Source organism: Salvelinus alpinus, chromosome 34 (genome assembly GCF_045679555.1).
Source record: "Salvelinus alpinus chromosome 34, SLU_Salpinus.1, whole genome shotgun sequence".
In the NCBI taxonomy this organism is placed as follows: domain Eukaryota; kingdom Metazoa; phylum Chordata; class Actinopteri; order Salmoniformes; family Salmonidae; genus Salvelinus; species Salvelinus alpinus.
This window is the reverse complement of record NC_092119.1, coordinates 16,233,461-16,245,311: the sequence shown is the minus strand read 5'-3', so window position 1 is coordinate 16,245,311 and position 11,851 is coordinate 16,233,461. Positions and strand designations below refer to the sequence as shown.

The following is an 11,851-nucleotide window of genomic DNA, read 5'->3' as shown; positions in this document are numbered from 1 at the left end:
TGCCTTTTGTAAAAGCCCATAGATGTTTATTTGATTGAGTTTCTTTAGTACTACATAAAGAATGTAACCATGTCATTTTGGGTGCAACACATGCAACATGTATAAAAAGAACAAAACTAACAAAATACACTTATCTTTTTTTTTAATTGGATTTTTCAAATTTAGTATAAACATTTACTTGACAAAGATTCTTGCCCATGGAGTTAGGATCACCCTGTTGTAGTAATAATATAGACTAATGTTAATTAACAGCTATGAGCATTCAAGTCTACATGATGCTGTATCCAGAACTATGAAAAACAGGGCCAGATTCCACTGGTACAGTAAGTGGACTGCCTGCCAGTACATGCCTGCATAGCTTCCAAGTGGTAAATCAGTCTGGTTATGTTCAATACAAAGTACATTTTCACAATATCTGTAATCCATATAGGTGTAAATTTGACACAGGGCTGCAACCTTTAGTTTCAGAAGCTATGTTTTCATCCTAACACTTGTATCTCGTGGAGGATCCTGCATCTTTTAAAGACCATTGTAAACTTAGATTGAGATTAGAAGATGAAACCTTTGATAGTTTTTTTAAAAATTTTAATAAAAAAGTACTGTTGGTGGTAATGCAGTATGTCCGGTAAACTCATGTAAGGCTTTTCTGCTCTGGAAATAAGCGCTTCATTTACAAGCTCCAGATGCCATGTTCTGTGTTACGGTAAACATATTGATATGTATGACGTAACTTTGTATTGTAAATAGTGGGAAAACGTACAGGCTGAGAAATCCAACCTATTAGGATGTTATGGCGTATAATGTATCCAGCAATGCTAAGAGTGATGGGTGACTGGTATTGATGATAGATTAGTATTGGCCTGGTGATTTGATTGATTTGATTGAAGCAACAGAATAATATAATAGATAACCACTGGGCACAGACGTCATTTCAACGTCTAGTTTTGATTTACATTTGGTTGAGTTGTCAACTAACGTGAAATCAACAACAAATGTCACCATGTCATTGGATTTAGGTTCAAAGTTGGGTAAAAAAAAAAAAAAAAAATTAAATGTGGAAATAACATTGATTCAACCAGTTTCTGCCCAGTGGGTAGTATATTATCAGCAGCAGATGTATTCTCTAGTTTTTCAATTACTGCTGTGCTTTAATTCAATACTAAATTTTCAGATACGTCTTCTGTATGTGTGAGAGGTTACAACCAGGGCCCATATTATCTGTCGTTCAAGAACTCAAGTGTCACATTAATTACACATGTATACGTTATTAAATATGAGGGCAACAACCACCCACAGAAGGTTAATCATGTAATGGTGAGGTGAATCACTACTGTACATCCCATGCAACAATACCAAACGCTTTTCAGGGGGGGGGGGGTTCTCCTTGAATACCCCCCTTGCAGATGCAACAGTTTAACAAGAGGTTAGAGTATATAGTCTGAACACAAAACACATGCATGCAAATAGAACCTACACATCAGTCAGTCAGTCTGAACAGAACACCTTATTTGGAAAGAACAAGGATCTCCTCTATTTTTCCAAGAGCTCAATAAGTTTGGGTATTATAGAGACAAGTTACAATGATCATAGGAATGATTGTTCATTACCAGCATGTTAAGCATTAGCATTAGCAGCTAGCATTAGCAGCTAGCTGCAGCAGTGGACATGGATCATCTAAATACTGCAGGAACAGAATCATTCAATTTATAGCGCTTCACTGATATACAAGCTAGCCTAAAAGTGAATGGGTAAATGGAATAGGATTACTTGTGCACAATTCACATTGGCAGGTCAGGTTCGATAAAATATAAATGTATCATGATACTGTGTAATGTTATATATTAAAAATTATTCCGCTATTTGACATTCTCATGCATACAACCACAAGAAGCAAGTCCATTGAAAAATAGTCCAAGCATAATTTTTTTCCTGTGGAAAAGGCTGAGAAGAAGAACTTAATGAAACATTTAAAACATGTGCTGCCTGTCCGCAGAGTGTGTGCATGTCTGGTTTTATACAGACGAGCACCTCCTCACTTCTGCATATCACACTGCAAGAGGAGCACGATGGACGGATCACTCTTGGCCGCCTCTTTGAACTCATCCAATGAGATCTGGTCATCATTATTCTTATCCATCTTGCTGAAGATCCTGTCCACCCGTTGCTCCGGTGTCAGGCCATCCTCGTTCATCTTCATCATGATCACAGTGCCCACCATTTTGTATATGGCCTATAGACAACCAGGGTTGATAGGTGAGGCGATACCACAGAAAGGAACAGGGGTGTAATGAATTCAAGAAAGACCTATTTTCACACAGTCTTGGTTAATCTGTTAACATGTTCAAAGTTTAATCTTGATACTTCTGAATTTATATACCAATGTTCCCCACTGTAACATATACATACAGTGGGGAGAACAAGTATTTGATACACTGCCGATTTTGCAGGTTTTCCTACTTACAAAGCATGTAGAGGTCTGTAATTTTTATCATAGGTACACTTCAACTATGAGAGACGGAATCTAAAACAAAAATCCAGAAAATCACATTGTATGATTTTTAAGTAATTCATTTGCATTTTATTGCATGACATAAGTATTTGATACATCAGAAAAGCAGAACTTAATATTTGGTACAGAAACCTTTGTTTGCAATTACAGAGATCATACGTTTCCTGTAGTTCTTGACTAGGTTTGCACACACTGCAGCAGGGATTTTGGCCCACTCCTCCCTACAGATCTTCTCCAGATCCTTCAGGTTTCGGGGCTGTCGCTGGGCAATACGGACTTTCGGCCCCCTCCAATGATTTTCTATTGGGTTCAGGTCTGGAGACTGGCTAGGCCACTCCAGGACCTTGAGATGCTTCTTACGGAGCCACTCCTTAGTTGCCCTGGCTGTGTGTTTCGGGTCGTTGTCATGCTGGAAGACCCAGCCACGACCCATCTTCAATGCTCTTACTGAGGGAAGGAGGTTGTTGGCCAAGATCTCGCGATACATGGCCCCATCCATCCTCCCCTCAATACGGTGCAGTCGTCCTGTCCCCTTTGCAGAAAAGCATCCCCAAAGAATGATGTTTCCACCTCCATGCTTCACGGTTGGGATGGTGTTCTTGGGGTTGTACTCATCCTTCTATTCCTCCAAACACGGCGAGTGGAGTTTAGAGCAAAAAGCTCTATTTTTGTCTCATCAGACCACATGACCTTCTCCCATTCCTCCTCTGGATCATCCAGATGGTCATTGGCAAACTTCAGACAGGCCTGGACATGCACTGGCTTAAGCAGGGGGACCTTGCGTGCGCTGCAGGATTTTAATCCATGACGGCGTAGTGTGTTACTAATGGTTTTCTTTGAGACTGTGGTCCCAGCTCTCTTCAGGTCATTGACCAGGTCCTGCCGTGTAGTTCTGGGCTGATCCCTCACCTTCCTCATGATCATTGATGCCCCACGAGGTGAAATCTTGCATGGAGCCCCAGACCGAGGGTGATTGACCGTCATCTTGAACTTCTTCCATTTTCTAATAATTGCGCCAACAGTTGTTTCCTTCTCACCAAGCTGCTTGCCTATTGTCCTGTAGCCCATCCCAGCCTTGTGCAGGTCTACAATTTTATCCCTGATGTCCTTACACAGCTCTCTGGTCTTGGCCATTGTGGAGAGGTTGGAATCTGTTTGATTGTGTGTGGACAGGTGTCTTTTATACAGGTAACGAGTTCAAACAGGTGCAGTTAATACAGGTAATGAGTGGAGAACAGGAGGGCTTCTTAAAGAAAAACTAACAGGTCTGTGAGAGCCGGAATTCTTACTGGTTGGTAGGTGATCAAATACTTATGTCATGCAATAAAATGCAAATTAATTATTTAAAAATCATACAATGTGATTTTCTGGATTTTTGTTTTAGATTCCGTCTCTCACAGTTGAAGTGTACCTATGATAAAAATTACAGACCTCTACATGCTTTGTAAGTAGGAAAACCTGCAAAATCGGCAGTGTATCAAATACTTGTTCTCCCCACTGTATATATAACATAACACACTGCCCTTACCCACCTGGACAAAAGGAATGCATACAGTGCATTGGGAAAGTATTCAGACCCTTTGACTTTTTCCATGTTTTGTTACGTTACAGTCTTATTCTAAAATGTATTAAATAGTTTTTTTCCTCATCAATCTACAGACAATACCCCATAATGACAAAGCAAAAACAGGTTTTTAGACATTTGTGCAAAAATGAAATCACATTTACATAAGTATTCAGACCCTTTACTCAGTACTATGTTGAAGCACCTTTGGCAGCGATAAAAGCCTCAAGTCTTCTTGGATATGATGCTACAAGCCTGGCACATCTGTATTTGGGGAGTTTTTCCCATTCTTCTCTGCAGATCCTCTCAAACTCTGTCAGATTGGATGGGGAGCGTTGCTGCACAGCTACTTTCAGGTGTCTCCAGAGATGTTCGATCGGGTTCAAGTCCGGGCTCTGGCTGGGCCACTCAAGGACTTTCAGAGACTTGTCCCGAAGCCACTCCTGCGTTGTCTTGGCTGTGTGCTTAGGGTTGTTGACCTGTTGGATGGTAAACCTTTGGCCCAGTCTGAGGACCTGAGTGCTCTGGAACAGGTTTTCATCAAGGATCTCTCTGTACTAGGCTCCGTTCATCTTTCCCTCGATCCTGACTTGTCTCCCAGTCCCTGCTGCTGAAAAACATCCCCACAGATCGCTGCCACCTCCGTGCTTCCAGAGGGATGGTGCCAGGTTTCCTCCAGACGTGACACTTGACATTCAGGCAAAGAGTTCAATCTTGGTTTCATCAGATCAGATAATCTTGTTTCTCATGGTCTGAGTCCTTTAGGTGCCTTTTGGCAAACTCCGAGTGGGCTGTCATGTGCCTTTTACTGAGGAGTGGCTTCCGTCTGGCCACTACCATAAAGGCCTGATTGGCAGAGTGCTGCAGAGATGGGTGTCTGTCTGGAAGGTTCTCGCATCTCCACAGAGGAACGCTGGAGCTCTGTCAGAGTGACCATCAGGTTCTTGGTCACCTCCCTGAACAAGGCCCTTCTGCCCCGATGGCTCAGTTTCGCCGGGTGGCCAGCTCTAGGAAGAGTCTTGTTAGTTCTAAACTTCTTCCATTTAAGAATGATGGAGGCCACTGGTTCTTGTGGACTTTCAATGCTGAAGACATTTTTTGGTACCCTTCCCCAGATCTGTGCCTCGACACAATCCTGTCTCAGAGCTCTACGGACAATTCCTTTGACGTCATGGCTTGGTTTTTGCTCTGACATGTACTGTCAACTTTGGGACCTTAAATAGACAGATGTGTGCCTTTCCAAATCATATCCAATCAATTAAATTTACCACAGGTGGACTCCAATCAAATTGTAGAAACATCTCAAGGTTGATCAATGGAAACAGGATGCACCTGAGCTAAATTTAAAGTCTCATGGCAAAAGTTCTGAATACTTATGTAAATAAAGTATTTCTTTTTTATTTCTAATACATTTGCAAAAAGTCTAAACCTGTTTTCGCTTTGTCGTTATGGGGTATTATGTGTAGATAAGGATTTTTTATTTATTTAATACATTTTAGAATAAGGCTGTAACGGAACAAAATGTGGAAAAAGTCAAGGGGGTCTGAATACTTTCCAAATGCACTGTATGTGAGGATGCTGTTTATCGAGTATGGCTCGTCCTTCAATACCATAGTGCTCTATGAGCTCATTACAATCGGCCCTGGGTTTGAACTCCTCCCTATTAAACTGTCCTGGACTTGCTGATGGGCAGCCCCCAGGTGGTGAAGGTAGGCAACATTACCACCTCGACACTGAATCTCAACACGTGGGCCCCACAAGGGTGTGTCCTCAGTCCCCTCCTGTACTCCCTGTATACCCACGACTGCATGGCCTCACACAGTTACAACTCCATCATCAAGTTAGCTGACGACACGACAGTAGTAGGCCTGATTACCAACAACAACGATACGGCCTACCGGGAGGAGGTAGGCACTCTGACGGCTTGGCGCCAGGTAAACAACCTCTCCCTCAACGTTAGCAAAACAAAGGAGCTGACTGTGGACTTCAGGTGGAACCAGGCTGGACACACTCCCATCCTCATCAACAGGGCAGCCGTGGAGACAGTCAATGACATCAAATTCCTCTGCGTACACATCTAAAAGAAGCTGAAATGGTCAAACCACTTGGAGACCATGGGGAAGAAGAAACGACAGCAACTCTTCAACCACAGGATGCTGTCCCCGAGGCCCCTCAGTGTTCTATGGGAGCAGCATCGAGAGCATACTGTCAGTCTGCATCACAGCCTGGTACGGCAATTCCACCACCGCAGACAGCAATGCACGTCAGAGGTTGATACGTGCAGCCGAACGCACCATTTGGGTGCACACTTCCTGCCCTACAGGACACCTACACCACCAAGTGTCACAGGAAGGCCAAGATGATCATCAGGGACCCAAGCCACCCAAGACACGCCCTGTTCTCCCTGCTTCAATCACTTAGATGCGGGTAGTACAGGAGCATCATGGCAAAACTGGAAGACTGGCCAATAGTTTCTACCCTCAGACCATCAGGCTGTTGAATAGTCAGCAACCTACTCCCCCAATTGACATTTTCTCCCCACCCCCCGTCAACGGTCACTTACCTGCTGCTCCACCTAGGGACATCCCACCCCCCTCAACGGTCACTTACCTTCTGCTCCACCTAGGGACATCCCACCCCACTCCACGGTCACTTACCTGCTGCTCCACCTAGGGACATCCCACCCCCTCAACGGTCACTTACCTTCTGCTCCACCTAGGGACATCCCACCCCCCTCAACGGTCACTTACCTTCTGCTCCACCTAGGGACATCCCACCCCCCTCAACGGTCACTTACCTTCTGCTCCCCCTAGGGACATCCCACCCCCTCAACGGTCACTTACCTTCTGCTCCACCTAGGGACATCCCACCCCCCTCAACGGTCACTTACCTTCTGCTCCACCTAGGGACATCCCACCCCCCTCAACGGTCACTTACCCTCTGCTCCACCTAGGGACATCCCACCCCCCTCAACGGTCACTTACCTTCTGCTCCACCTAGGGACATCCCACCCCCCTCAAAGGTCACTTACCTTACCTGCTGCTCGTGTAACAGTTTTTAACTTTAGACCGTCCCCTCGCCCCGACCCGGGCGCGAACCAGGGACCCTCTGCACACATCAACAACAGTCACCCACGAAGCATCGTTACCCATCGCTCCACAAAAGCCGCTGCCCTTGCAGAGCAAGGGGAACCACTACTTCAAGGTCTCAGAGCAAGTGATGTAACCGATTGAAAGGCTATTAGCGCGCACCACCGCTAACTAGCTAGCCATTTCACATCCGTTACACTCACCCCCCTTTCGACCTCCTCCTTTTCCGCAGCAACCAGTGATCCGGGTCACGGCACCAATGTAACAGTTTTTAACTTTAGACCGTCTCCTCGCCCCGACCCGGGCGCGAACCAGGGACCCTCTGCACACATCAACTACAGTCACCCACGAAGCATCGTTACCCATCGCTCCACAAAAGCCACGGCCCTTGCAGAGCAAGGGGAACCACTACTTCAAGGTCTCAGAGCAAGTGGCGTAACTGATTGAAAGGCTATTAGCGTGCACCACCGCTAACTAGCTAGCCATTTCACATCCGTTACACTCGCCCTAGGGATATCCAACCTCCCTCAACGGTCACTTACCTGCTGCTATCCCTAAGGACACACGTTCTCCTTATTCATCTAGCGGCTAAACTTGATCGTCCTCTGTCTCAATGTTTCTTTTAGTCATGTTTGTCTTTGTAGCATACATTGAAGTAACATGCACTGCTGATTAATTAAAACTGGATAAACAACTTAAACAGCTAGTATAAGCTTCATGGGTACAAGTAAATCAAAAAACATATAGGGCTGGTTCCCGGACACGGATTAAACCTAGTAATGGACTAAAACGGCTTAATCTGTGTCCGGGAAACCAAGTAGGCTTAATCTGTGTCCGGGAAGCCAGCCATCAGTGTTATTCCTTACCTCGATGATCTCTAACATCTCCACCCTGGTGATCTTGCCGTCTCCATCCAGATCGTACATGTTGAAGGCCCAGTTGAGTTTCTGCTCGAAGCTGCCACGCGATGTGATGGACAGGGCACAGATGAACTCTCGGAAGTCGATGGTGCCGTCGCTGTTCTTGTCGAAGGTCCTGAAGGCGTGCTGTGCAAACTTCGACGCATCGCCGTACGGGAAGAACTGCAAAGTTGAAACATTTATTGAGAGACAGCTGTGATATCCAACTATTTAAAAACATCTATGTTTAACTAGCATTATGATTGGTTAATATGACAGGGAAAAAACATGAGCAACAGTGCAGTTCTAATATAGAGAAATCAAACCCTGATTCTGTCTGTTCTAGCTTCACAAAGGTTTCTTACAATCACATGATATAATCAGGATATCAATCATTTCCCTAGCTAGGAGTAATAACACCATATACATCATTTCTCCAGCATCGGGTGTACCACACCTCATACACACCTTGATATAGAGTTGTTGAAACTCATCCAGGTTCAGTCTACCACTGGGGCAGTCTTTGAGGAAGCCTTTGTACCACTGCTTCAGCTCGTGTTCGTTAAACTCTGTGCTCTTCACCAGGTCCTCCATCACCTCAGGGGTCAGCTTGCTGTTCTGTTTTCCCATGATGCCTGTGGTGCAGGAAGGATTTATTTTGAATAGAAAGGAAACTCCAGCACACATTTAATAGATCATAGACCAGCGTTTTCGGTCTCAATAAACCTTCATCAAGGTATTGTTCTACTAACATGTAGTACAATATAGCACATATAGCACAATATAGCACAATATAGCACAGTGTGTAAGACATGCCTTTATTTGATTTATATCATGGTTATAGAAAAAGCCTATCACACATTCAAATGTATGCTGTGCATTATAGTGCGTTATGCATAGCGCATAAGATGTTATAAACATGCTTATAATGCATTATGATGGGAGGGTTTTCATAGGAAGTTTTACCCACAATTTTGCTCTCAAACCTGTTTTGTGTCAAACAGTCCTTTTGTAAAAATTCAAATAAAAAAAAAAGACAATAATGAATTGCTTGGTTGATTTCAATGAGGTTGATTTTGACATGCACAGATGCTTTCCCTGCCTGACGGCAGTGTTCTATTTGTGTTCTCTAAATCTGTTGGCACCACATCACATCTGGCCTGACATCACACAGTGTCGGACAGGACCACTGCCGTCAGCACGACCACTTCATCAAGCGTTCGATCATCACCTATCAGGTTACCGGTCTGCATTTTACCTGTAGCCTGTAGTCTTGTGTGACAGACTGTCGTACACCAATTTTGGTTCCATGATTACCTGTAGCCTGACACATGGGATGCTTCACAAAGGACACCCTATTCCCTTTATAGGGCTCTGCTCAAAAGTAGTGTACTATATAGGGAATAGAGTGCCATTTGGGACATACTCCTGGACTTTTAATTGCAGTTTATGTTTAATAACCTCGATGTAGAAACCTCCAGAGGAATCTATTCATTAATGGAAACAGAGTGAGTGATAAGGTATCCATCACATAGTGGAGGGATTAGATGAAGTCAGTGTGTAGCCCGTAGGGTGTGTGGGCAATAGGCTATCGTTGGTACTTCGGTGATCATATAAAGCCTTTTGACTAATGAATAAACAAGGGAATCAGCCCATCTGGTGAGCTGCTCTCTGATCCTCTTCAATAATAAAAACGTGCAATTCTGACAGCCTGGATTAACAAAAGCTGCTGCTGACACCTGTCCTGCAAATATGTTGACCACAGTACATTATGTAAACTATATGGGTGTTGATATTGTAGCCTATATGCGAAATGTCAGATGTTATCCTGACCTGTCCTGGAAAACATAATCCAAATCAAATTAACTCTGACTATTTATAAATTGACAATTGAGGGAGATCACGATAACTGGAACAACCATCATATGATAGAAACAAGTTGATGGCCTTGGGTGTAGGCTAGGCAGTAGGATATGCATACAGTATATTGTCATGTAGTCATGGACAGCGAGCACTGTGCTTGAACCAACAACCATGTGTTAAGGTCACAATTTAGTAAGGAAATCCCCTCACCTGGTTGTCTAGGGCTTAATTGAAAGGGAAAAACAAAAACCAGCAGACAGTTGGGCCTCCATGGAAGGAGTTTGACATCCTGACATACATAACCATTACACGATACACAGGCACAGTATATTGACATGGGCTTGGCTTATTTGCAAAGTAGGTTATGTTGCATACCCAACATTTTGCGCAAACTATATTTTTCATTAAAAAATGACATATATTTAGATGATGCAACCAAAAGGCTTGTGTTGAAATAATTTAGATGTTACATAACATAAAATGAGCCTAAATCATTAGGCTACTATGCATCGAATGACCTTGAGGAGAAACATATTGAGCGAAGATAGGAGAGAGAAATGATCAGGGGCAAGGTGAAAATGGGGTTGGCTCCTACGGTCTATTTGTTCATCTAAGATTAACGTCGTTAGACATTGAACAAGGTATAGGTGTCCACCTCACATGTACGCGCAAAACTAACATGTGATGTGGATAGAAATAGGCTATTTATTTGCAGATAGAACATGTCGTTTCAGTTATCCAGTTCATGGTACGAGTCTGCTCGGACAGAGAGAGAGAGAGAGGTATGCAAGTGCATTCCGATAGAAACGACGCAGTGGTGAGGGAATTAAACCCCGTAAGTGATAACCCGCCTGAAATCACACCACTCTGTTTCTCATGTCATTTTTCACCATGCGCATAATCTTAAAATATGACAAAAACTGACAATCAACCCTTAAAATGACATGATTGTCTGGTCATTCTCATGAAATGTGAATAGAACAACGAGAAAAACACGATTTTTATATTATTTTCTAAATATAATGAATTAACTCAGGATGTTTTTAAAACGTTATGCATTCATTTTAATGATGGATGCGCAGGTGACAATTCCTCCCCCAAATAAAACGCCAAATCTCTCCCCAAATCTCATTAATCAAATGTGTTTTTAAGGCAGGATACCCCCATTATGAGATACATCGTGAATGGAAATGATTAGCCTATGTCTCTAGACAATCATACAAAATAATTTAAAATATATGCTATGACAACATAAAAACAACATTCACTGTGTCTGCTGCAGACAAATGCTTCTTACCTTATTTTGGAGATGCTACCGCTAATGGCAGTCTGTACTGTCGTCTGTCAGACACTGTAAAAACCTCCCGATGATCAAGAATGCCCAAATGGGACTATCCCTGAAATTGGCCTCTTCAGGACGCAGAGAAAAAAATAACGGTTTTCCGTGCTATTCCAAATGAGGCAGGCAGCAGCGGCAGTATAGGGACGGATCCCACGCTCGTCTCGTCGTTGGTTATGCGACTCTAGACATACGGCGTCACCCCACCTCAGCCCCTACTCCGTGCATTGCTCCATTGCTTGATTTTATACATTTGCATCGATAAAATAAGTATAGGCCTGTCTATGACTTAAAAGTCTTGTTCCCTTTCAACACAAACAATGATATTATTGGATAGGTGTATGGATAAATTAAGAATGGGGTGACCAAAACCAGTCAATAAACACATCGTGGATTAACTAAACATTTATTTTACCTGGTGGATTGCATGCTGTTTTGTTGAAAGGCTATGCTTCAAATGGGATATACAATAAATAATTCAATTTTAACAGTTATATTCATTCAGATTGAAATGTACATGCAACTGCAAAGCCTGCTGCAGTAAGGCCTAGTCTACGTGCACCTGTTTCTGCATATAGCCTAACCTAC

At 43.3% G+C, this 11,851-nt stretch overlaps 1 protein-coding gene across 1 annotated transcript; it reads right to left on the bottom strand.

Annotated features, from left to right (window-relative positions):
* On the bottom strand, positions 1-11,457 carry LOC139563885 (visinin-like protein 1). Its single transcript, XM_071382880.1, has 4 exons — positions 11,222-11,457; positions 8,530-8,696; positions 8,029-8,244; positions 1-2,230 (listed from the first exon to the last, which is right to left on the bottom strand). Exons 2-4 carry the CDS (start codon positions 8,689-8,691, stop codon positions 2,033-2,035), a joined length of 576 nt encoding a protein of 191 aa, XP_071238981.1. The 5' UTR covers positions 8,692-8,696; positions 11,222-11,457; the 3' UTR covers positions 1-2,032.
* Between the last annotated feature and the right edge of the window lie 394 nt (positions 11,458-11,851).